This window comes from Pinus tabuliformis, chromosome X (assembly GCF_031772625.1).
Source record: "Pinus tabuliformis cultivar Carrire ecotype Pingquan chromosome X, CPIR1, whole genome shotgun sequence".
In the NCBI taxonomy this organism is placed as follows: domain Eukaryota; kingdom Viridiplantae; phylum Streptophyta; class Pinopsida; order Pinales; family Pinaceae; genus Pinus; species Pinus tabuliformis.
The window spans coordinates 1,308,635,207-1,308,663,175 of record NC_142308.1 but is presented as its reverse complement, the minus strand read 5'-3'; the positions used below and the strand labels follow the sequence as shown (position 1 = coordinate 1,308,663,175).

Sequence of the window (27,969 nt, the reverse complement as noted above, 5' to 3'; positions counted from 1 at the left end):
AAGGTATTGAGCGATTTGGTCCTTCCATTCGTGATAGTTGTACGGTGTTAGGATCGATGCTTTGGGAAACTCCATTTTTCTATCGATCTTCGATCTCCAAGCTGTAATACCTGCAAAATAAAGCACTGGTGCACCTTTTATCTAGCAACCTGTGGGCTCTCATACCATGTAAATGTGTTAGAAAACCTACACAGATGAATCTAACTAGTAAAGGTTGAACACACAGCTTTGCAGAGCAAAAACATTAAAAGAAAATCGAAAGAACAAAAGAATGATTCATTAGAAAATAGGTTACAATGCTCATGATATAGCATTACTGGGTGAAGATCCCAAGGTAATGCACCATAGTGGTGATCCAATGAGAAGACTCAACACCTACAAGTAGTTCCGGAGAGAACTAGCTAGTTGCGGAGTGAAAGAAGGAGCAAATGAGAGAGTAAATCATGCAAAAGAACTAATCAATTGTGGAGTTAAAGAAGGAGCAAATCAGGGAGTAAATCATGCAGAAGAACTAACCAGTGGCGGAGTTAAAGAAGGAGCAAATTAAAGAGTAAACCATGCAGAAGGAATCTTGCATGTAGTCCCATGCTCTAACTAAGAGTCCGCATGTAGGTGTGTAGTACTTCCAACAGTTATTATTTTGCAGGGCTATGGATTCACAGAGTCTAGCGGTTCGATAGCCATGACTATAACAGATAAAGAAAACAAACATTATGGAACGGCAAGCTTGCTTGCAGCTAATGTAGAAGCTAAAGTGGTGGACACAGCCACTGGCAAAGCTATGCCTCCCAACCATAAAGGCGAGCTCTGGTTTCGAGGACCTACAATCATGAAAGGTGTGATCATCTAATCTTTTCCTTATAAACATGATATTTTTCACAAATTTGCAGGCCTCTTTATATTTTAGTCACTTTTCCAATTTTTTGATTTGGAGAGAATGTTTTGGATAGCACCCCATTCACGTGGACCTCAATGAACTAAATCTCAAACTTCATAAGCAGCAAATTCAGAGTTCCATAGCCACAGTGAGAACATGGGGTGCCCAGTAAGCATGCTGTACCCGAAGATCAAAATCACATCAAAATATCTATGACGATTCCATTTAAAATCCTTAATTTGTCTTGTGAAATTTTATGGGTGTATGTTCTGGGTAATCCTTAATTTGTCTTGTGAAATTTTATGGGTGTATGTTCTGTACCCAGAACCATCTGACGAACAAAAATAGTATTCCCCAGCAAAAGAATCTATATTTCGGGAAAGTTGTGCATGCAAGCAGTCTGATATTTATCCATCCCTTCCTCCCGAACAATAGGTTCTCAGTATGATGCCATAGCACTCTGAACGATATATTGATTTTCCCAGCGTTTTGGCTAGAAAGGATGCTACAATTTCACCCCAGTGGAATCTGGGAAAAAATAAATAAATAAATTCAATTTTAGAGTGTTTGGATTACTTTTTTTAACGGTGGAAAGAGATCTGTCACCAGAACCCCTCGCACCTAAAATCCTGAAAGTTGAGAAGTGTAACATGGATTTCCAAAAAAACTTATATTATTAAAATTTCCATTATTTTCCAACAAAATTGTGCCTCCCTCCTTAGATTACAGCAAAAATTTATAAGTTTTAACTTTTTAGCTGTTTCATGCAGGTTATTTTGGTAATGATGAAGCAACTGCATCAACTTTAGACTCGGAAGGATGGCTGAAAACAGGGGATCTATGTTACATTGATGAGGAGGGCTTCCTTTTCATTGTACACAGAATACAGGAGTTGATTACCAGCAGAGTTAGAGGAGTTGCTCCTCTCAAACCTAGAGAGGAGTTGCTCCTCTCAAACCTAGAGATTGGTGATGCTGCTGTAATTCCGTGAGTAGCATTTTATATTTCTTGATTTGATATACCTTCAAAGTTCTACATATAGCTGGATTTACCACTTATTGGTTTGATTAGCCGGATTTACGACTTATTAAGCTCATAAATATTTTTAAAGTTTTATCTAGTATTCAGCATTTGGGCTTATAACACAGAGTTTCTCTGCAACATTAGTTAGTTGATATCTCTATTCGTTTATACATTGAGCCAAAGATAATTGAATACATGTTACATACTGAAGCATGCAGCTCTCTGTCTTTTGGGTTTGTATGGTAGGTATCCTGATGATGAAGCAGGTGAAATACCAATGGCATATATTGTCAGGAATTCTGACAGCAATCTATCCGAATAAGATGTATTTTTTTTGGTTGCAAAACAGGTAAATGAAGCACAGAGATATTTTGTTTGTCAACTTGCCTGCTCTCAACCTAAAACTTTGGTTTCTTTTGTTGGAGATCTGTTAATTTCCAAGCGAAAATATCATTTGAGTGCAGGTTTCGCCATACAAGAGGATACGTCGAGTAGCATTTGTCAATTCAATTCCCAAGTCCCCCACCGGAAAAATCTTAAGAAAAGATTTGATTCATCGGGCTCTGTCCACCTCCAGATTGTGGCTCCAATTTAATCTTTGTGAGGCAATCAACTGCTAGTTTTTTATTTGAATAACATTCTTTTTATTTAAACAACATATTTCAAAAGTGTGTCTAGTTGGTATAATCTCACAATTGATAATGAAACAGTTATTATTAATATTTAAATTGGAAGATTTTGATAATGTATTATTGGTTTAAAATATTTTTGGTATATTTTTGTTTTTAGGTCAAATAGCATTGTGTTGTGCAAAGATTGCAATAATAATAATGGATTTTGCATAATATTATTTAAAATTTTGTGGATTTGGATACTTAACTCGCATGATTATTCGTAAATTTAAAGCAATAAGACACATCTTTATGTATTTCTTAACTTTTTGCTTTTAATATCAAATATAAGTTTCATTAATATATATTTTTTAATTTAGATATGATATAAATTAATATATATTTTCTAATTTATCAAAAAAAATTGTTAATGTCTAAGCAACAAAAAAAAATTATATGTATATTTAAAATGAAAAATATCATTTCTTAAATCATTAGTATCTAATCACACTTCTCAAAACATATTTTAATATGTGAAAAAGTAATAATATATTTACTTATTTAATTTAGTATTGTTGCAATATAGATCTTATATAAACTAATGGTTTCTAACCCCTCATTAAAAGTTCATATAAACTAATGGTTTCTAACCTCTAATTAAAGTCTACAATAACCAGTAAAAATATCTTAATACACGCCGACCATCTTCCATTGTCTCATATTCTAATATAGTTATTAAAATATTAAAAGACCAAAGATTAATTTAACGATGAATGGGTATTTCAGGACCCCTCACATGACATCCTTCCACATACCTCCATTACATTTACTTTGGCTAAAAAAAACCCAAAAGATATGTATTTTCCATTAAAAAATTTCTAAACTTTTGAAAAACATAACCTTCTTAATTCACTTGTATTCCCTTGCAATTCTGGTCTTTTTGCCGCTAGGCGATCCCAAGAGGCCATGCTAGTCATAGCTTGGCTTAACGGTTCGGAACAATTTAAGGAACAATGATGTGTTACTTACTGTGCACGTGTGGAGGATCATGCACCTGTCGATTTGTGCTATTCAGCTAGTGCCAATCAGCAAAGGGAAGTGGCGAATGCCTGAAAACATCTTTGGAGAGAAGTTGTTCGATGGCTTTGATAATATACTATGTGAATTTTATTTCCCTTTACCCTAGGACAATGGAATAAACCGATATATTCATTTAATATCAGAAGATTAATCAAATATAACTAAATACACTAAAAACAAAGTTTCATTTTAGGATATTTTAATACGGAGTTGTTTTTAGCGCCATTTTTTGGACTTTCCGCTTTGAAATATGAAGTGAAATTTTGATTTGCCTTATTTAAATTGATTTTTTTTGTTGTATATGGATTTAGCATTCTAAAAATCTTGAGGGCACTTTGACTGGGCAAGGGTTACCAATCAAGCTTGTAATTTCAATAAATTCTTGCGGATTTTAGAGAAATTAGACCGGGAAAACCCACCAGAAAAGCTTCCAAAAAATCACACTAAAGACAACTCAAGCTTGTAATTTCAATAAATTCCTACCGGATTTTAGAGAAATTAGACCGGAAAAACCTACTAGAAAAGCTTCCAAAAAATCGCACTAAAAACAACTTATTTCAATACAAGCTGATTTAAAAGAATACATTTTAAAGTATTAAATAAAATAATTCATTTAATAAAGTTTCATTTACAATAATTTAAGTGAAAACAATATGAAATCGAGTTGTTTTTAGTGCTACTTTTTGGAAGATTTTTTGGTGGGTTTTTTCTGTGCTAATTTCTTTAAAATCCGACAGAAATTTAGAGAATCACAAATTTGATGAGTAACCTTGTACAATCGAAATGCCCTAAAGATTTTTGGAGGTACTGGATCCATATATACAACCAAATAAAAATTTCACCTCAAATTTTTACTAATTCAAACACTGAAAAATCTAAAAAATCAATCTAAAAACAAAATACAAAATATATTTAATATACTCTATATAAAATAAACTTATTAGACACATACTTATTAGGCTAATGTCTCTAGAAATCTCGTCTCGATAATTCTGACACAAAATCAGTCCAATGAGATCCACCTTTTTATCTTACATTTTTTTTAATGAAAACAAACATATTGTCAAACGTATTTATAAAATTAAAAGCGCATATTTTTAATGGGAATACAACTATTTATAAAATTAAGAGCGCCCTTTTATAATATTTTTTAATGGGAACAAACCTACTTATAAAATTAGAAGTGTTCATTGCGAATTGAAATTTCAGACTAGAAAATACATTCGAAGTGTTTTCCGGCCAAAAACATAACTAGCATTTGCACCAAATGTTGCAAAGGGAACGCCGTAAGGCATAAATTGAATTATGCAAATACAAAAAAAAAATACTTTGATAAAGAATAAAAATATATTGAATGCTCACATCAATGTCCCATTAACTGGAACCACTTAGTAGAACATATCTATGAACATTAGAATTACACACAATGATCAGGAAATTTCTCATATAGAAACAATACCTTCCACAACTACCTTTTCTCACATCCACATTTTAAATTAGACATATCTATCAACATTAGGATTACATACCATGACCAGGAAATTTCCCATATACAAACAACACCTTCCACAACAACCTTTTCTCACATCCACATTTTAAAAAATGGCTTGGAACATGATTGGAATATCCCATATTGCCTTTTTCATTATGTAGATAAATCTTTCCCATATACAAACAACACCTTCCACAACAACCTTTTCTCAAATCCACATTTTAAAAAATGCCTTGGAACGTGATTGGAATATCCCATATTGCCTTTTTCATTATGTAAATAAATTTTCCACATTACTATTTTCATCATGAAGATTGTTAGTTCATTGTTGTAAAGTGCGAGTGTGTTAAATTCAATACTACAAGTTCAACAAGTGAAAAACATTTCTTAATTAGCGTAATATGCATTTTTCTCTCACCGTGTATTTTTCAGCCATTCATTACAAAACTTGCATCAAATAACACAAGTAACAAATTAACATGTATTTTGTCTTCATTATTTTCATCACGGAGCCAAGAAACACGAAATCCTAGAGTGGGTGTTCGTTATATCCAAATTGTTGCAATGGATGTGACCTGCCATCAAAAAGAGCATTCCCATCCTTAGATGAACCCCATTCTTCTTCACTTGACCACTTGATTTTATTCAATTCCCATCATTTTTTCTCCATTCATTTGCCCCATCTTACCCCATTCTTCTTCAGTTGACCACTTGATTTTATTCAATTCCCATCATTTTTTCTCCATTCATTTGCCCCATCTTCTTATCTATCAAAGGACTGCCCTGGTCCTTCAAAGCATTACCACTAGTAACAAGGAGATCATCAGAAAACACACTTTACAACTTTGAATAGGGCTGAGACATATCACATACAAGAGTCTTCAAGCTGCAATATTTTGTTCAAATAATGCATGCTAAGATCATTTTTCTTAAAATTCAATTTATAGTAGATTGTAATTTAATATTTAAAATAATTATTTAAAAAAATGTAGTAAACTAACAAAAAAACGTATGCAATAATGTGGCAAAATTATATAGAGTAAGTTATGTATGAGTGGGTACTATGAGATATTAAGTGTAATAAAAAGTAATTGAATGGTGTTTCTCACAAATTTGGAAATTATAATAATTGTTATTTTATTTTTTAATTATTAATAATTATAATACATTTAATATAGATGAAATATTATTAATTAAACAGAAATCGAAATAAACAACTTCTAAAAACACCATTTTGCACTTTCAATTATATTTTAAATTATCCCACATGGATGTCAACGATATGTCATGTACTTGCTCACTATTTTTTTTATTGATATCATTAATAAACAACTTTTAAGAACACCATTTAGCACTTTCAATTATATTTTAAATTATCCCACATGGATGTCAACGATATTTCATGTAATTGTTTTGTTTTATTAATGATAATGACCATAAAAGTACATCGAAGCATATTCAATGCACCTTAGTTGGAACTTGCAAATTGTGATAGTTGTCCAGACTTCAAAGATACAGAATATACGGATATATGGAATGTAATGCAGGGCATCTTGTCACGCTTTGAAAATATTTAACGAGTGCTCGCTTTTATTACGTTCATTTTTAACATACTGTCCACACATGCAATTGCGAAACTTGGCAAACAAGACGCCAAGATAAGATTATCGCATACACAGTTCTTGTATTGATATTAAAACTGCTCCCATGAATGTCATTGCTCTCCGACAGCATGACCTCTCCCCGCATCAATCGTGATGTAATACAAGACTATGTGTATCTCGAAAGTCATTAAATTATTCCTTACGTCTGCCACTATCCAAAAATCACTAACGAATTTATTAGTGTTGATCCACTCCTAAATATAACCTCCAACTCCTCTTTTCTTCTTTCCATTTTTATCAAATTGATTGATGCGCACATTTATGCCAGAATTACACATCCAATAGAATGGATCGGAACTGGTTGCTAAATGTATTCCATATAAAGGCAACTAACTGCATACGAGAAAGATTAAAAGGGATATTACAATTTAAAGAACCTTCTCCCTAAAGGGCACTTTTCCTTCAGCTATATGGACTTCTAGTAAGATTGAAAGAAATGGTTTCACAAGATGCAGCACATGAAACCCACCACTTGGCATTTTCCCTTCTCCAAAGAACTGTTGTCATGTAATAACATAGTTACCATGTGATGCCAGATCCCTCTCAAAAAAATACCCAAGGAGATTACATTCTATAACTATTGTAGTATTTACTATTAATAAAAGTAACTACAAGAATATAAACCCTAGTTGATTTATGATAAAAAGAGTTGTCACACCCCAAACAAAAGTTGGAGTACTGCGACACCCAGAAACAAAAAAAAACTAGTGATATCTACCAAACCCAAAACAAAACCTTGGCCATCTCAGAGAGGCACTTTTGAGCAAATGGAAAATGCTCAAGAAAACAAAACTCTCATTACCGACGTGAAAATCACCATCGAAATCCTCTCTTAGGCATTAGCAAGTAATGCACATGCAAGGGGGTAAGAGTACAATAATGCAATACCTACCTTACAAATTTGAGCCCAAAAAACTACTGATCCACTGCAAGGGAATTAATGATCTGCAATAGATGCACCTCTGCCTTCAAAATACCAGCTGCCTAACCTGAAAATCTGAAGAAAAACCTTGTTCACGGAGCAAAATATTATCGATATAATAAGTTAAGTCGGTTGACGATTCGTAAGGAAGATAGTTGACAGTTATTGCAGGATCCAACGACCCAGTAACAATTGTCACGGCTGGAATTCCTCAATTCAAATCAACAAGTAATGATTACCCATTTGTCTAACAACAAAATCGAATGGCACATATTTTGACACGAAAGCAGTTTGGGGAGTTCATTTCAGAGGGAAATGCCTGATTCTAGTATATGATGGTTACATGTGATTTATGATGTTGATCTATGATGGTTGTGTTTTGAGCTAACCATATGTGATATGTTTATACATGATGTTTTGATCAAATAGTTAGTTTGACTTGTTGTGACATGAAGTAAACTTGATTGCAAATGTACCTTATTGACGAGCAACCAATGACATATGATTTGAAGTTATTTCAATTTATTTTGAATCTAATGGAATTTATGTGTTTAGTACGGGAAGCACGGAAATCCCTGGTTGGGTGGTTAAAATCAAATACAAGAACTAGCAACAACAACAAAGAAATTGGAACATGCAGCAGCATGCTGGTAAAGTATTCAGGAGCAGGTCCATTGTGGGATAGTATTCAAGTATTGATTATTATAACCCATGATGTGTATAGGGTCTAGAATGTAGCCTGAAATAACATGAATTCATGAATCAGAGTGAGCACTCTTGTCGTGAACTACCTAAGCGTGAAGTATATGGATTTCATATTGAACTTCTCAAGGGATGGATGAATGAACGATAGACACTACAAACTAAGCCTAAGACTAGTTTTGAGATTTTCTATGGGGGCCACAACCATCAAATCCCCATCATGAGGGAATACATTTTCATGACATGGTGATGGGGAGAAGAAGGGTTGCAATAGGAGTAGACATGAGAGGTAGGAGAAGGGAAGGAGACTATAGGACAAAGGAAAATCAATACAGAGTGATCACGATTATGGAATTTAGAAATAGGGTTGGAGAATAGAGGCAAGTGAAGCATAGAGAGGAATAGGAACCAAAACCATAAAATAGAGAACTCTCCTTGAGAGGCGGAGAGGTCGTGAAGCCTCCACACATGATAAAACCGACCATAGGAACAAAACCGACTACCTTACGGCGTAATTATAGTAAAGTTATTAATATCTTATAATGCTTTTAATCAAAATTAACTATATTCATTTAACTTTTTTTATTATTATATATTAATTTGGAATGAGCGAGAGGATAATTTCTCTGTTTTGCAAGAATTTCTGAGACTTGGAAAATTTTATTTTTCTTTTATGTTTTTCAGGTTGGTTTTAAAGTCTGGCTGATGGCACCTATATCAGTCGGAGTATATCAATATATCATGATTGTTATGTAAATAAATATAGTGAGAGTCTTATTGATCATGTTACATTGTTTCACTTCTTTTCGGATTGCCTATACAAGTCCTCGGGAGTGAAAAGAATGATCAGAGTACCTGCTGCCAGTGCGAATTTGGCGGACATTCCATCGGATGAATTCTCTTGGGTAAAATTGACGCAGATGACCATATTAGGCCATCCATATCCAATGTATATTGCTGTTACATTCTTTCATTTTTTTTTGGTTGTCTATATTGATACTCTTTCCGCTTTAATTGGCCTATTTGATTAACTTATATTTTATTGCTTCGATCTTGCAAAAGTTATTACAGGTGCAGAACAATGGGTTGTCCTGCAAGAAAGCACACAGAACGAGCCCTAGACGATCGAAACATATTTATTGTATACTACGATGGTAAACACAACCATTCTCTTTCTGTATCTGAAACACAGGCCCTGAAATTAGCTGTTGAATATAGTCCAGAGGATGTGGCTTAATAGTTAGGTAAAATCAGGTACTTTTCATGATAATACTATGTACGCCCTTAAAATTGCTTTAGAAGAAATTTCTTCAAGTGGAAAAAAATTAGTCTTAAAAGGACCTTGTGAAATTTTCTACATCCAGATCTCCACGGACCTTGTGAAATCAAGTACTTTTCATGATCAAATACTATGTACGCCCTCAATCCATCAAGATTGATAAGTTTGGAGTTTCTGAACGATTTATCTTTTCTACAGATTCTTTGCACAATATCATTAATGTTCAAAGCCAAAGAAAAGCGAGGCTAAATTTGCAATGATTGAAGAATATTAGCATTTATTATACCAAGCTATCTGCTTGCGGTGGTCAAATTTATTACAGCGCCTGGCCCTTGCCTCCAACGTTTTGTCTTTTAAGTGATTTTCTATGTGATGATCAGATCAATGCATCACTGTTCGATTTTTTAAAAGTTAACCCCTCTTTTGAAAAAAAGAAAGAAAGCCGAAGCACTTATAGTTGTTCTCGTTTTCGTTTTTATGGAGAATCGGTTAGATATCGACCATAGTCTTACCTGCTGCCACTTTTTGAGTTCAATATAGTCCAGAGGATGTGGCTTAATAGTTAGGTCAAATCAGGTACTTTTCATGATCAATACTATGTACGCCCTTAAAATTGCTTTAGAAGAAATTTCTTCAAGTGGAAAAAAAAATAGTCTTAAAAGGACCTTGTGAAATTTTCTGCATCCAGATCTCCACGGACCTTGTGAAATCAGGTACTTTTCATGATCAAATACTATGTACGCCCTCAATCCATCAAGATCGATAAGTCTGGAGTTTCTGAACGATTTATCTTTTCTACAGATTCTTTGCACTATATCATTAATGTTCAAAGCCAAAGAAAAGCGAGGCTAAATTTGCAATGATCGAAGAATATTAGCATTTATTATACCAAGCTATCTGCTTGCGGTGGTCAAATTTATTACAGCGCCTGGCCCTTGCCTCCAACGTTTTGTCTTTTAAGTGATTTTCTATGTGACGATTAGATCAATGCATCACTGTTCGATTTTTTAAAAGTTAACCTCTCTTTTGAAAAAAAGAAAGAAAGCCAAAGCACTTATAGTTGTTCTCGTTTTCGTTTTTATGGAGAATCGGTTAGATATCGACCATATGTGTCATACATGTCTTACCTGCTGCCACTTTTTGAGGTTGATTTTCATTGACAGCGTTCAATGCAGATTTGGAAGGCTGTTGTTCCTATATCTCTTCAATTTTGCAGCTAGTAATCTTAGAGGTTCTTTTGTTACTCGAGCTATTGGAGCTGGCAAGCTTCATAATGTCTTCAACCTGCCCAGAGAATGGCAATGTACTCAGTCGGAAATAAAGTAAAAGGCAGAAAGATGAGAGAATCATATCGTTTTATGAAAATTTACACAAATTTTCTTGATGTATTATATGAGTTGCTCGGATCAAAATAAGACCTTCTCAGTTAGTCAGAGTATATCATTATATCATGATTGTTATGTAAATAAATATAGTGAGAGTCTTATTGATCATGTTACATTGTTTCACTTCTTTTCGGATTGCCTATACAGGTCCTCGGGAGTGAAAAGAATGATCAGAGTACCTGCTGCCAGTGCGAATTTGGCGGACATTCCATCGGATGAATTCTCTTGGGTAAAATTGACGCAGATGGCCATATTAGGCCATCCATATCCAATGTATATTGCTGTTACATTCTTTCATTTTTTTTTGGTTGTCTATACTGATACTCTTTCCGCTTTAATTGGCCTCTTTGATTAACTGATATTTTATTGCTTCGATCTTGCAGAAGCTATTACAGGTGCAGAACAGTGGGTTGTCCTGCAAGAAAGCACACAGAACGAGCCCTAGACGATCGAAACATATTTATTGTATACTACGATGGTAAACACAACCATTCTCTTTCTGTATCTGAAACACAGGCCCTGAAATTAGCTGTTGAATATAGTCCAGAGGATGTGGCTTAATAGTTAGGTAAAATCAGGTACTTTTCGTGATCAATACTATGTACGCCCTTAAAATTGCTTTAGAAGAAATTTCTTCAAGTGGAAAAAAAATTAGTCTTAAAAGGACCTTGTGAAATTTTCTGCATCCAGATCTCCACGGACCTTGTGAAATCAGGTACTTTTCATGATCAAATACTATGTACGCCCTCAATCCATCAAGATCGATAAGTCTGGAGTTTCTGAACGATTTATCTTTTCTACAGATTCTTTGCACTATATCATTAATGTTCAAAGCCAAAGAAAAGCGAGGCTAAATTTGCAATGATCGAAGAATATTAGCATTTATTATACCAAGCTATCTGCTTGCGGTGGTCAAATTTATTACAGCGCATGGCCCTTGCCTCCAACGTTTTGTCTTTTAAGTGATTTTCTATGTGATGATCAGATCAATGCATCACTGTTCGATTTTTTAAAAGTTAACCCCTCTTTTGAAAAAAAGAAAAAAAGCCGAAGCACTTATAGTTGTTCTCGTTTTCGTTTTTATGGAGAATCGGTTAGATATCGACCATATGTGTCATACATGTCTTACCTGCTGCCACTTTTTGAGGTTGATTTTCATTGACAACGTTCAATGCAGATTTGGAAGGCTGTTGTTCCTATATCTCTTCAATTTTGCGGCTGGTAATCGTAGAGGTTCTTTTGTTACTCGAGCTATTGGAGCTGGCAAGCTTCATAATGTCTTCAACCTGCCCAGAGAATGGCAATGTACTCAGTCTGAAATAGAGTAAAAGGCAGAAAGATGAGAGAATCATATCGTTTTATGAAAATTTACACAAATTTTTTTGATGTATTATATGAGTTGCTCGGATCAAAATAAGACCTTCTCAGCAGGAATATCGTAAACATTGACCACTCCGTTATAGAACTCCGTTATTGAAAATAGTGAGTTGAGATGTGGATAGTTTCTCCGGCACTTCTGCTGCAACTAACCGGTTGAAAATAGTGCCATAAATATATAGTTAGCCTTCTGAACGTTTAAATTGTTGTAAATTGAATGAATTCCATCGAAATCCTCTCTCAGGAATTTGCAAGTCATGCACATGCAAGGGGGTAAGAGTAGAATAATACGATATCTACCTTACAAATTTGAGCCCGGAAAACCACTGATCCGCTGCAGGGGATTAATGATCTGCTGCGCCTCTTCCTTCGAAATACCAACTGCATAACCTGAAAATATGAAGAAAACCCTTGTTCATGCAGCAAAATATTATCGATAGAATAAATTAAGTCGGTTGACGATTCGTAAGGAAGATAGTGGACAGTTATTGCAGGATTGAACGAACAGTCGCAGTTATTGCAGGATCTAACGAACAGTCGCAGTTATTGCAGGATCTAACGAACAGTCGCGGCTGGCCTTGCTCAATTCAAATCAACGAATAAGGATTACCTAATCGGCTAACACCAAAATCCAATGGCACATATCTTGACACGAAAGCAATTTGGGGAGTTAATCTCAGAGGGAAACGCCTTACGGCGTAATTAATCACGTTGTCTCAAATTGCAAATACAATTTGGCAATATAAAATCCAAAATACAATTTGGCAAAATAAGATCCAATTTTCCTGTGAGATAAAATGATAAGAAAACATTCAGAAACTGTAAAATTTTGCGTCCCGCCCGGTTAAAAATGGTGAGCAGGAGATGGTGGTGGAGGAGGAGAGAACTGCTTATACCGTGCTTCAGTTTGTCCTTGGAGCACGCGGCTGGCCTTGCTCAATTCAAATCAACGAATAAGGATTACCTAATCGGCTAACACCAAAATCCAATGGCACATATCTTGACACGAAAGCAATTTGGGGAGTTAATCTCAGAGGGAAACGCCTTACGGCGTAATTAATCACGTTGTCTCAAATTGCAAATACAATTTGGCAATATAAAATCCAAAATACAATTTGGCAAAATAAGATCCAATTTTCCTGTGAGATAAAATGATAAGAAAACATTCAGAAACTGTAAAATTTTGCGTCCCGCCCGGTTAAAAATGGTGAGCAGGAGATGGTGGTGGAGGAGGAGAGAACTGCTTATACCGTGCTTCAGTTTGTCCTTGGAGCACGCGATGCACTACGCTCGTATATTATACCTTGTCAGATGAACTTTGGAGTTTTCTTATTTCATACTCAATATTCGCTGAGAGTGCAGTAACCTATTCCATAATATATATATATATATATATATATATATGATCAGCGATCACATGCACTGTGCAAAGATGAGGTGAATAGCAATTAAACTATCATCCTCGTGTTCTGATCACACTGCAGGGGAAAGGAAAATAAAGTATAGAATTCAGTCTCACCTTCTGTTTCACCAAGAAAGTTAGATTCGGGTTCCATAATTACATCTAACCCAACCCCAGTACAAATAGACTTAATTTTTGTAATTAGTGTCTGTATGCACATTACAAATCAATCATCTCCAGTCTACCTCCATATCACAGAAATTAATGTATGAGTGGGCTGCTAAACACACAAACTGTAGATCTACTGATTCTAGAGAGGATATAGGCACCACACACAAACACGTAAATTCCGTCTACTTTCTCTGTAGGTCGACTCAGTCAACTGACAACAAATATCTCCATATTAACCCCAACTTGTCACGAAACGCTGAAGAATTTCGCAGCTGCACCTGCAAGCATCCCCCATTCTCACCAGATTAATCTTAATATAATTCTAAACATGCAGTAAGATTTTTATTTTATGTGGATAGACTAGTAATTTTCCAATAAAGAGTATTTTATCAAATAAAATAGTTTCGGCCAACGCCCTTCTAGAGGTAAAAATAATACGTCGTCTCAGTCAACTCTAACTGGGAAGTTAGAAGGTAACCGCCTACGTTGAAGTCTGAAGAAGGGGAAGAAACCAAAAAAAATCATACAAATCACCATAATGTTTTTAAACTAGTTTTTATATATTTTAATTTATGGCTTTTTGCTTAAAATTTGAATTAATAGGATGACGGTTAAATGTTCTCGGAAAAAAAGGATGACGGTTAAATGTGTCGTATATAAATTTAAGTGATTTTTAATTTTTTTATTATAAGGTTTTGAATTAGTTTTATATATATTTTTATTTTCAGTTTTTACAGTTGAAAGATGTTCTTATATTCTTTTAATCTCTTTTATATTTATGAATAGAGTTTTCAATCATATATATATATATTTTAGAATTTATAAATAGAATTTTAGATAATATTTATATATATTTGTAAATTTATATTTATTTAAAGTTTAGTCTAATGTATAGAAGAAAGTTTTTTCACATAATTTTAAGTTTGTTTGTTATTTAAAATACAGTTTTGAATGCATAAATGTATTTGCCATCCTGGAAAAAATTTTGGGCACTGGAATTATATAAATTAAACACTTTAAACTAGAATTTTTAAAAACCAGTCAAATTAAAATTAACTAAAAAATTAATCATAAAAAATCATTTTATTTATAAATTAAACTACACCTTTATTTAATCTAATTTGATCATAAATTTATTATTAAAATTTTCAATAATAAAATATCTACACATTTAAATTTATTTGAAGATTGAAAATTTTTAAGAATTTGTTATTTACGTAACTAAATTTATGATTTTGTTTTCAAATTTATCTAATCTAATTATGAATTTAATAACAATTTAATTTTAAATTTATAAATATATTTTTAGATTTACTTAATTTAATTTGATAATAATTTGATAGCCACTCATGATCTTTCTGAAAAGTGAAATGCCTGATTGTTCTGTCTTCTCTTTCCTGACTATTCTTATGAAAAATCATTATTGTTAATTCTTATACCATTAAACAGTTCATGATTATTCTCTCCGGTACCCAACCTAACTCATTTTCACCCCCTACAAATGCAACTCATATAACTCTACACTATCAAGATCTCTCATGAGCGCTTGAGCACAGGTACAATGTGTTTACGCAACATCATCTGGTGCTTGGTTTTTGAAGTTTAGTAAGAAATGAAAATATTTCACGTTCATTGGTATCAATAACTTAGTTGAGTACTCTACGTAAATTACAGTTCGTTTGGAGCGTGCTTTGACTACAGCGCAATTTAGAAATTGCGTTGCTCTTGCTGCAAATTAAACTCCCGGAAGTTGGGGAGGGTTTCAGTTAAAAACAGGATAAAATAAAAGTAACCCTAATGCGAAAATAAATAAATGCGAGGGAATTAAGTACCTGGTTTGCTATAACTGTAGCCTAATCAGCAGAGAATGGTACAATAGTTCTCCCATGTCTCCAAATCGGCAACGTTGATGACCTGTTACTGCTGCTGCGGGCACACACCTCATGGAGACATAACTGTACTCACGCACGGTTTCGCTCGCCCACGATTTAACACATAACAACTCTGACTTTCCACACTAAATCTTTTATATGTACAAGACAAGCATGGGCTGCAGAGCGAATGCTCAGAATCTGGGATAGGATAGGATCCACTCCTTGTAGGCATTAATGGCTGTCGTGCTATTGGCCTGGTTGTTCATCGTCGTTGTTGTCTTCTTGGTGGATTGAATTCGGATTTGGATTTGGATTTGGATTTTGAGTGTGTTCAAAGTAATGATTCAGCTGGGATCGTCCGGGATTGTAGGAATTGAGAGGCGATGCATAAATTCCCATATGGCCCTCACCTCCAAGGCCCAAACCCAGACCAAGGTGCTGATCATGCGGTGAAGGACCCAGAAACGAGCTCTGCAATTCCATCCCTGCTAGATTGATTCTGCTCGGCATCAGGGACGGGATTGTCAGCACGGGGGAAGACGACATACCGACAAAAACCGAGCCCCCACCACCGGCCCCGCTCGCGCCCGCGCCTCCGCCGCTGGCGAGGCGAATCGATGTAGTCGTGCACATTGATCTGTACATGGCATCCGATGCCGTCGTCCATATCTCTGTTGTTTAGCCGGTGTCAGATCCGTGTTAACGGGAAGCCTCCATACAGTGCTGGGTTTGGGCGTCCACATGGCGGCCCTGGCAGGTACCAGGTTCGAATCGCCATAATGAAAGGGCTTTAAAGCAGTACCTACCCCGTGTTCGGCCTTTCTCTGCAACTCTCCTAGAAAACGCTCTTGATGAAATGGCTGCCCTCCAAGTGCCAAATCTGGAGTGTTATTGCAGGGGATTAATGATCTGTTGCGCCTCTGCCTTCGAAATACCAACTGCATAACCTGAAAATATGAAGAAAACCCTTGTTCATGCAGCAAAATATTATCGATAGAATAAATTAAGTCGGTTCACGGTTCGTTTGGAAGATAGGATCGAACGAACAGTCGCAGTTCGTGCACATTGATCTGTACATGGCATCCGATGCCGTCGTCCATATCTGTTGTTTAGCCGGTGTCAGATCCGTGTTAACGGGAAGCATCCATACAGTGCTGGGTTTGGGCGTCCACATGGCGGCCCCGGCAGGTACCAGGTTCGAATCGCCGTAATGAAAGGGCTTTAAAGCAGTACCTACCCCGTGTTCGGCCTTTCTCTGCAACTCTCCTAGAAAACGCTCTTGATGAAATGGCTGCCCTCCAAGTGCCAAATCTGGAGTGTTATTGCAGGGGATTAATGATCTGCTGCGCCTCTGCCTTCGAAATACCAACTGCATAACCTGAAAATATGAAGAAAACCCTTGTTCATGCAGCAAAATATTATCGATAGAATAAATTAAGTCGGTTCACGGTTCGTTTGGAAGATAGGATCGAACGAACAGTCGCAGTTATTGGAGGATGGAACGAACAGTCGCCGCTGGCCTTGCTCAATTCAAATCAACGGATAAGGATTACCTAATCGTCTAACACCAAAATCCAATGGCACATATCTTGACACGAAAGCAATTTGGGGAGTTAATCTCAGAGGGAAACGCCTTACGGCGTAATTATTTGTTTGAAGATGCATTCAGATTTCACCGCCGCCCGACACACCAATATAAAAGAAACCAATAATTATAAACTTTGGAAATGCTCGGAATGTGAAAGTATGGTTCAATGTAAGTGGAAGGAATCTACAGCCAAAGTCCCAAAATTTGAATGACGAAAAAGTAAGCAAAATGTGTTTATAATATGAATGGCATAATTTGAATGACGAAAAAGTAAGCAAAATGTGTTTATAATATGAATGGCATGACATGTGTGGTACATTCAATGTATTAACCGTACAAAATTCCATGCCAAGGTCAAACATATCTTTTTCGATATAACATGTTTTTTAATTTATTTCTAAGTTGACATGTGAATGAAAAATTATAAAAATCAATAAATATTTATATTTATTTTTTGTTTTTTAAATATTATTTATAATTTTATAAAAGTAGTCATTGTATGTGTATGAACCAATAGAAATAGACATTTAAATTTAGAAAATTTCAAAATCTATTTTTAATTTTCAAAATATTAAATTTAATATTTATTTTTATTTAAGAATTTAAGAACTAATTGAAAGTCAAATATTGTTTAAATTTATTTAAAAATTTAAAAATTAATTGAAAATCAAATATTTTTGAGTAAAAAAAGGCATTTGTCAAAGGAACGACAATCGCTAAATGCTTTCATCTATTGGCAAGCCATGTGTTCTCTGAGATAGTTGGTTATCTACGGGTTTTGATGAGAGTGGACTTCGTCATTTCCTCGACCTAGTGATTTTGGTTAAACAGTGGGTATGGAGTCGTAATGTTATTACTGTACTTTGAAGTCTGCGGTAGCTTGTTCCCTATATTTTAATGTAGCATATGAGTTGTTTGATAATTATGTACATAGATGTAATGAAATATGCACTGTATCTTTAACATGAAAATAAATGCTTTGCTATTGTGCGTATATAAAATGCATCATGAATTTCCAAATATTATAGACAGGATAAAAAGAAAGATGCCCTAGGTTAATGAAGACTTCTTTTGTAGAAAGGTTGTTTTTAGTTTAAAAGAAAGATTTTTTTATTTCATTAGAAAAGTATGCGTTCTTTTACATATGGAAAATAAAGTACATTTACATAGTTCTTTCACAATATATCTCATTCAACCATTACAAAAAATCAAAACAAGTTCTACAAAAAATGTCTAACATCAACAACTATTATCCTATCATCCTCTGATCCTTTGTCTATTATTCAACATATAGATAAAATAAAAAAGCCAAGTGTTTTCATTACAAAATATCATAAAATAGGAAAATCTAAGAAGTAGGGATGGTGCCAGTGGCAGTTATGGAATCGTGATTGTATTTGGCATAGTGAATGACCAGAGGTGATGATGTAACTCATCTTTCGAGAGCAAGTCAACAAAGGTATTTTTCTCCCTATGTTTGAAGTCGATGAGTTGAAAAGATCTTATCAGAATGCGGATGCGCTTCATCCAATATGCCAGTAGAGGAGGTTGAAAGCATGAGAGACCCTTGATCCAGTCTATGGAGCCTTTAGAATCTCTGTATACCTGAAGTATATTGATGTTAAGCCAACTAGCAGTGAATAGTAACCCCCATAATGTGATGATTTCCGCCCTGTTATTGGTACCTCTACCACCATCCCACTAGAAATGGTGATAGTTTCCAGGTTCAGTGACAATGAGGACACCACATCCGCATTGACCATTATTACATACCCCATCAAAGAAATTGGGCAGGAGCATATGCGAGATGTCTTGTAAATGATATGCCACGGATTTATAACATGTTTCATGGGACCTATTTCAGAGAAATATGACACAATCCCTAGGACAAAGTGCCTTATGTCTACCTGCTTGTGCTCAAATATCTTATGGTTCCTACAACGCCAAATGCCCCAAATGATAAAGAAGGGCAAGGTGCCAAATTCTTGTTGAGACACAAACCAATGTTTGAAACATGCCATCATAGAATGTTGATTCCAGTCACCATCAATCTATAGAGCTTGTAATACCGAATTCCAAATTTCAGTGGCAACAAGACAACTCAATAAAAGATGAGTAACATCCTCTGAATGTTGCATACACAGAATGCAAATACTTGGCCCGATGAATCCTCTACGAGATAAAATCTCCCAAGTGAGAATTTTATCATGCAAGGCTAGCCAACCGAAGCATTTGAGCTTTAGAGGAAAGTCCCATTTCCAAGACTTGTGATACCAAGAATATTCCACCGTTGCATTGGCAGAGATAGTTATGAATTTATAGATGTCACTAGCTGCAATCTGACTCTTATGTAATTGACCAACCCAACTCATATTATCCATCTCATCCGAGATAAATATGCCTGCAGCCTCAATTTGCCTAATATATAAGGTCCATTATGTAGGAAAACATCTAGACAGATCAATGTCTTTTGCCCGGAGCCAAGATTGTGTATTAGGAGAAAAAGCTTGATATGAAACAATATGAGAGAATAGATGAATACCTCTTCCATGCAAGTGTTGAAGAAGCGGTATAGATAGTGAATGCACCCCTTGTAATCCTCTGAAAATATCCAATCCAACCACTATCCTACTGCCATTGCTAACCTCCCAACAAAGTCCCGCAAATATCCAGTGCTTGTGCCTCATCATACTATGCCAAAGATGGGAGGATGAAGTGGAAATTTTCACACCATCTTTTATCCAAACTTCAAAATCCTAGTAAGCCAAGTATTTTCCTTTGATAATCAGCAACCATATACCCATGCCTAATAGTCCTCTCCAAAGACTTTTGCATATGAGAGCCCGATTAAAAGAGAGAGTATCCAATATCCCCCATCCCCCTTTGTCGACAACTTTGGCTAGATGTGTCAATCTAGCGAGATGGATCTTACAAGAGGGATCTTTACCGGACCATAGGAATCTAGCCAGTATCGCGTCGATTTTGTGTATAATTTCCATTGACAACATATATAAGTGCATCTAGTAAACAGATAAAGACTGTAAAATTGATATGATCAATATGAGCCTACCCCTGATAGAGAGCCACCTGAATGTCCAGTGCTTTAATTTGTGGTCAAATTTATTAATGATCCAGCTCCAGTCCACATTTTTATATTGGTTCTTCTTGATATGAAAACCCAAGTATTGAAAGCCGGAATCCAATAACCGGGTAGTGATGTCGAATAAACCACACATTTGATCAATCTCACCCCTTGTAACATGTGCAGACATCAATTTAGATTTGCTTGAATTCTTAATGAGTCTAGAGGCAGATCCAAATGAGGATAAAATGTGATGGAAATGTGACCATTCTAAAAAATTAGACTCACTGCCAAACATAAGGTCGCCAACGAATATAAAATGGGTGACACTAATCTGTCTAGTCATCTTGATGCCCTTAATCAAACCTTTGTCCCTGAAATCCATAATCTTTCTACTGAGAGCTTCCATTATAAGTAAAAATAGTATGGGGAAAAGAGTGCAGCCCTGCCTTAATCCCCTATAAGCTCTAAAAAAAGTAGTTGGGAGACCATTAATAATTATAGCGAAATTGGTGGAAGACACACAAAGCCATAATATAGTTGACATTTTGTACATTAAGACCAATTTTGAAGAGGATCGATCTCAAAAATTCCCAGTGGACGCTGTCAAAATCCTTACTGATATCAATCTTCATGAGACAAGTAGAGTGTCTCTTGACCTTAATAGAATGAAGACATTCCTGTGCTATGGCCACTGCGTCTTATATTTGTTGTGCCTCTAAGAACCCAAATTGCTCCAGTGAAATGTGGTCAGTGAGATAGGTTTTAAACCTAATAAAAATAATCTTAGAGATCAATATATAAACGAAGTTGCAGAGGGAGATGGGTCAAAAGTCAAGAAAGGAATCCAAGCTCTTCTTTTTGGGGATTAATGCAATGAAGGTAGCATTAATGGCACCCGATATACATCCCTTAACCCTGGATTCTTCCACTACTTTTATTAGATCCGGAGACATAAGCTCAAATAAATGGATGAATAACTCGACCCCCAAGCTGTCTGGTCTAGGAACTTTGTCCTTGGCATAGGCATGAAGAACACTATGGATTTCCTCAATTGAGACAGGTGTTTCCAAAATATCATTTTCGGACTCCTGTACCATCACAGGCAAAAGATTGATAAAGTTCATTTGGGCTCAAAAAGGGTGATATCTTTCAGAGAATAATGCTTTGAAATTTTGGTATGCAGCCTGCACAATATCAGATTGTCAAGTGTATATAGTACCCCCTTCTCCTTGGATACTCCATATACCATTTTCCTTCCACCTCATGGAGGCAAATTTGTGAAAAAATTTTGTGTTCTTGTCTCCAGATTCTACCCAGATTGTCCGAATTTTAAGTCTCTAAGCCACTTCTTGTGCCTTATAAATCACTCTCTTCTTGGCTTCCATTTCTAGGATCTGATTCTTGCGTGCTTCAGAAGTAAATAAGGGGTCATATAGATAAGAAAGGTCTCTTAGAGTGGCTTCTATGGGTCCAAGGTCCGGGATTCTGCAAGCTTTTATTTTTTAACCCACTTCTGAACCTCCCATTTTAAACAAGGTTGTAGTGTATTGCATATATTATCCATTAGGCACGACATTGTTATTTGTTTTTTCCAAACCCAATGCACAATTTCATTAAAATCCTTATGCACAAACCACAAATGATTGAATTTAAAAGGAAGAGCCTTGCGACTAGTATCCCCTACCCAGGAGAGGATAATCGAGAGATGATCTGATACAAAAGAAGGAATAATCGAAGATTTGAGATCTTCCAGACCAATAGCTAATTGGTCCTTTACCAAGAATCTATCCAAATGTTTAGAGATATAATCAATCCCGATTCGGCCATTCTTCCATGAAGGGACGATCTTGGGTGGAGTAATGTCTCGGAGAGACAGAGAGTAGAAAAGAGATTTAAAATATGTCTCCATGGTATCAGACTTCGCCTTGAGTCCCTAAATTTCATTACATTCCATAGTGAAGCTAAGATCTCCAACCACGAAAAGTGAAGGTAGGTCCATCAATCCAATCTCCATAACCCTATCCCAAAATAACCATCTTCCTATGTATGGCACATAATAGTTGATGATACAAAGACGAGAGGTTGATCCCCGAGAGTGACCAGTTAACAGGATACTTGCAAGAGTCATGTAAATCATGAGCTTAAGACTATTAGGCTTCCAAGCCACTGCTAATCCACCAGAAATTCTACTTGAGCTAGTAGCACAAACTAGCCACACGAGGCAAATTTTAAGAAGGATTTCCAATGATATCTCCCTGGAGATCATAGTTTCTTGCAGGAGAATCAAGTCTGGTTGATGTCTGAGAATGAGGCCTTTCGATGATTGTGATTTATTCTTAGCCCCCTGCCCCCCAATGTTGAAAGAGAGAATGATCATCAGGAAACCAATGGTTTGGGTTCGTCCACTCTAAGTCGAGAGAGGGAAGAGGATGAGGTCGATAATTCCCTAGGTTTAGGGACATAGCCATTCAAAGATGCAGCCGGATATAAACAAGAAGAAATATTCTTAAATTTGCTAGTTTTCTTCTTCCACGGAAGGGAGGATTTTGTAACAGCTAGGGTGGAAGAGGAGGATCCTTTGCCCAACCCGTCCCTTAGATGAAAAACATATTTTTTTATGGAAAAAGGTTTCATACCAAAAGAATCTGAAAAAGATAATGCTTCTAGTTCATGGTTCGAAGAGATGGGGGATGCATGGGAGGAAAAAATGAATTGGAGAATCGATGGGGAGGGAGGGCCCGCGAGGAAAAGGGACAGGGGGGTGACGAGGGAACTGGTGGTTCTAGATCTGGAATTGGAGGAGGAGTAAATACAAGGACATCTATAGTGGGGGAGGGTATGGATAGGCAGTCTTATGGAACCCTATCTAGATTAATAGTAGGAGATGAAGGGGGAGAGGATAAGATAGGAGTAGATGGAATAGTAGAACCAGAAGAGGATAAAATAAGGGAAGATGATAAAGTAGTACCTGGAATCAACAAAGGCTGTGCAGTGTTCTCCTAATCCTCGATAAGAATGTTTCGAGTGCGCCTCCAAATAGTGTGACTGCTAACAATTTTGCGATTCGGGCAAGAATAGAGAAGATGACCCGTTGAGTGGCAAGCTAGACATCTATACGGGATGCCCCAGTGATCAGTACTAAGACTGAGAGAGTAAGAATCCTAGGATAAATCCAACGTAGATAACAATCCACCTCCTAAATCTACCTTGACAAGCACTCAGACAACTTTTTTATCCATCTGGCCTATGCAACCCTCGTCCCAAAAATAGAAACTGCCTATAAAATGCAATGTCAATAATCGCCGAGCGTTTCCAAAGTTCAAGGGGAAGGCCCAACAATTTGGCCCATACAATCTTACGGCGAGGCGTTGCCGTATGAGGATTAAAGCCAACCTACCAACGTTGCAACAAGAGGAAGCCTCTTCCCTTAACCGAGGGCAGAGCATGGATGAGATCAACGTCCTCTGGGATAAGAAAATGAAAGCACACCCATCCATTGTGCAGAATCCTAATCCTTGGTCGATATCTAAGCTTGGGAACCCAGAACAAAGTCATCCAACTATTAATTTTATAACCAGTAAAGTGCATGAATTGCCAACGACCGAGCAGAGCATGAAGCTTCAATCTTTCAAAACTACCCCAAAAAAACTCAGGCCGCAAAGCCAAGGGTTTCAGAATATTACTTGCCTTCAGGGCTTTGTGGTGTTTTCCGCCACCTTTTTTGCGAGAAATTTTGCTTGGGAGCCCTTCACAGAATCCTCAGGAAAACCGTCGGAAAGAAAACCAGTCCCATAATCCCATATTGCTTCACTTTACAGATCAAGACAAGCTTGATTTTCGACGTCTATGGTGATGGCGAGGAGGACCTCGAAGCCTGGAGAGGAAGGTAGCTGCGTGATGGGAAGACGTCGCCGGACGGGGACAACAGTTACAGATGGAAAGAAGGAAAAAAACGTACCATCTCATCAGAGTTCATAAAGGAGAAAATTGACAACAAGAATCTAACGGATAGTAAGAGTCCCAGCTGCTAGATGTCAATAAGATGAAATGATATGTAATGACTGAAGGACTCCAGAATTCCCATGTAAATGCAGGGTAAATGCGATGGTAACGAAGATATCGACTCGTTAGATATTCATAAAGGTAGAAACTGGCACCATAGGTCCGACGGCAGGGAAGGATCACAACATCCAGATGTCAGGTAGGTGATAGGGAAGGGAGGTACTGATGTGGACTTTAGGTCCCAGGATAATACGAGAAGAAAGCGTCCTAAGAAATATGACCTCATCGATAAATGATCAAGACGAGCCTATCACAATATTCCAATGCAGTAAGTCCAAGATATGGGAGAATTCAAATTGACCCCGCCAAGAGCATTAGAAGGCAACTGAAAACCACCACACCCGAAAACCGTCAGTCTTATAATTCCCCCAGGAGGACCAGACTCTGATAGTTGATGTGATTTCTGCTGAACCCAAAAGTTCTAATCCATAAGCTAAAAACTGCCAGTCCTGTTGGGAATTTTTGATGGGGAAAATACCAAAAACCAAATAAACAAACACACAGAGACAATGCTCTGTTTCTTTTGCTCCAAGATCTTTTGTGCACACAGAAGACTTAAAAGAAATTTCACTGAGAGACAGAGTATTTCACTACCATTAAAGCATTCTATTCATTAAAACCTGATGCAAAGATTTACCACTGTAAAATCCCTTTTTATATTCACTGGTGTGAAAAACAACTTACTGCTGTAATAAAAAGATTTACATAAGTTTACTGCTGTGAAAAGAAATTTACACAGAGTTACAAAAATCGCTCCACCATTTCCTTTCTGCACTGCTGTGCAAAACCACACATGGTTTTTGCTATTCCAAAAATTACATCACCTGGTTCTTCTCATTTTACACACTGCTGTGTGATTTTCTTTTACTGCTCCATCATTCTTTTTCACTGCTGTGTAGAATAATTTTTTGTTCCTCCCGTGTGCAATACATAACATTTTTTTTTTTTTCTATTTAATACATGCCGTATATAAATATATATAAAAACATATATTATAACATGCCCATGCTCATATTAAAAGAGCCTCACCAAAATCTTGTACCAATCATTAAATTCTTTTACCTACGGCGGTCAACCATAAACCTTTTACTCCACGCAAAACATTGAATTGATGTGGGTTCGTATGCAGCTCCAGGTGATCAACGGCGGAGAACACGGGAGCAAATCCAACGGTGGAGAACAATATCGGAAGACCAACAAGTGCTGAAAGTTAACCTCCGAGATTCTTACGTTGCGTTACGTCAGGGGTCAACCACACGTCAGCTCCATATTTTCTCGGAGCTCCTTCCCGGATTATTCCTTCGTCGGCAAATAGCTCCGAGAAAATCCGGTGAACGGTTTCTGGCTTGGTTCACGGTTTTTCTTGGTCTGCGTTGAAATTAGATTTCAACACTCCCCTTTAATTTCAACAGCTGGGCATTCAGTCATACCCAGACACTTTCTCAAAAATTCAAAGCTCTTCTGATCAAGTGGCTTTGTCAAGATGTCTGCTACCTGCTCTTGAGTCCTGCAATGTTCTAGGACAATTTCTCCATTGTTCACCAATTCTCTGATGTAGTGAAACCTTGTATCAATGTGTTTCGTTCTCTTATGAAACACTGAATTCTTTGACAATGCAATAGCTGAGCTATTGTCACAAAAGATCACTGTCGCTTTTGCCTGCTCTTGGCCTAAGCTTCTCAACATTCTTCTCATCCACACTGCCTGACATGCTGCTGCTGTAGCTGCCACATATTCAGCCTCTGCTGTAGACAATGCTACAATGGACTGCTTCTTAGAAGCCCATGAAATGGCTCCTGAACCCATATTAAAAACATAACCGGAAGTGCTCTTCCGATCATCTACACTTCCAGCCCAATCGCTGTCTGTGTATCCAACCAAATCTGAATGTTCTGAGGCATGATATAAAATTCCAAACATTTTGGTGCCTTTGACATACCTCAAAATTCTCTTTGCTGCCTGCCAATGTGCCTCCTTTGGCCTCTCCATGAACCTGGAAATTAAACTAACAGCATACATTAAATCAGGCCTAGTAGCTGTTAAGTACATGAGGCTGCCTACAATACTTTTATACAAGCTAGGATCAAAATCCTTGCTGCTGTCCTCTCTGCTGAGCTTTAATCCCATTACTGTGGGAGTGATGGCTGCCTTGCATTCTTGCATGTTAAATCTGTCCAAAACTTGATTTACATATCTTGCTTGAGATATAAAAATTCCTTTTTCATTTTGATCTACTTCTATGCCTAAGAAGTATCTCAAGAAACCCATGTCAGTCATTTCAAATTCATCCTTCATGACTGATTTAAAATTTTTAATGAGCTGATCATCATTACCTGTGAAAATCACATCATCAACATACAAAACAACAATTAAAATCTTACCATCCTTTTCTTTGATGTAGACTGTGGGTTCTCCTTCACATTTGTCAAATTCATTATCCAATAGATATGAATCTATCCTGCTGTACCATGCTCTTGGCGCTTGCTTCAGCCCATAAAGAGCTTTCTTCAATTTGCACACTTTGTGCTCTTCACCTTTCTTCTCATATCCAAGAGGTTGTTCCACATAGACCTCTTCCATTAACACTCCATTTAGGAATGCTGACTTCACGTCCATTTGGTAGACTTTCCATTTGTTTTGTGCTGCCATGGACAACACTGCTCTCACGGTTTCCATTCTTGCAACCGGGGCGAAAGTCTCCTCATAATCTCTCCCATACTGCTGCTTGTAGCCTTTGACAACCAGCCTTGCCTTGTGCCTTTCAATCTTGCCTTCAGCATTGCTCTTGGTCTTGTAGACCCATTTCACACCAATGACTTCTTTGCCTTCTGGTAACTCAACCAAATCCCATGTTTTGTTTCTCTCTATGGCATTCATCTCCTCATCCATAGCTTCTATCCATTTCCTATCTTTAATTGCTTCTTCAAAATGAATAGGATCATCAACATGACAATACAAGGCAAATAAGGAATTCATTCCTTCTTCATAAATTTCACTTAGATTTCTAAACTTCTTACCTCGTTCACTTGGTGTGCAAGTGCTTGAAGATGCACTTGAATTTCCTCCTTGTGGTGTGCTTGGAGAAGCACTCTCATTGATCCTCAATGGTGTCCCTTGCTGTCCTTGTGCTGGTGCTGCTGTTTGGGGATTCATTTCAGCCACCTCCTCTTCATCTTCATCATGAGACAAACAGTGTTTAACATTAACTGTCTTCTCTATGCTTCCATCCCAAGCTTCCTCTTCAATGAATTGAACATCCCTGCTGACAAAGAACTTCTTGGTAGATGGAATGTATAGCCTGCAGGCTTTGGATTCATCACTGTATCCAATGAAGATGCATTTCTCCCCTTTGTTGTCCAACTTCCTCCTTAGCTG

The 27,969-nt window shown here is 36.6% G+C and overlaps 1 protein-coding gene and 1 pseudogene across 2 annotated transcripts; one reads left to right on the top strand and one right to left on the bottom strand.

The window, feature by feature from the left end:
• Nucleotides 1–781: 781 nt before the first annotated feature.
• LOC149144891 (putative CoA ligase CCL5) lies at nucleotides 782–11,390 on the top strand (annotated as a pseudogene).
• Nucleotides 11,391–12,712: 1,322 nt separating this feature from the next.
• Nucleotides 12,713–17,327, bottom strand: LOC149144890 (uncharacterized). Of its 2 annotated transcripts, none has more exons than XM_089449887.1 (2): nucleotides 15,818–17,327; nucleotides 12,713–12,802 (listed from the first exon to the last, which is right to left on the bottom strand). In XM_089449887.1, exon 1 carries the CDS (start codon nucleotides 16,801–16,803, stop codon nucleotides 16,384–16,386), a length of 420 nt encoding a protein of 139 aa, XP_089306013.1. In that variant the 5' UTR covers nucleotides 16,804–17,327; the 3' UTR covers nucleotides 12,713–12,802; nucleotides 15,818–16,383. Both variants share the same exon structure in this region, with proteins under 2 accessions (XP_089306013.1, XP_089306014.1).
• Between the last annotated feature and the right edge of the window lie 10,642 nt (nucleotides 17,328–27,969).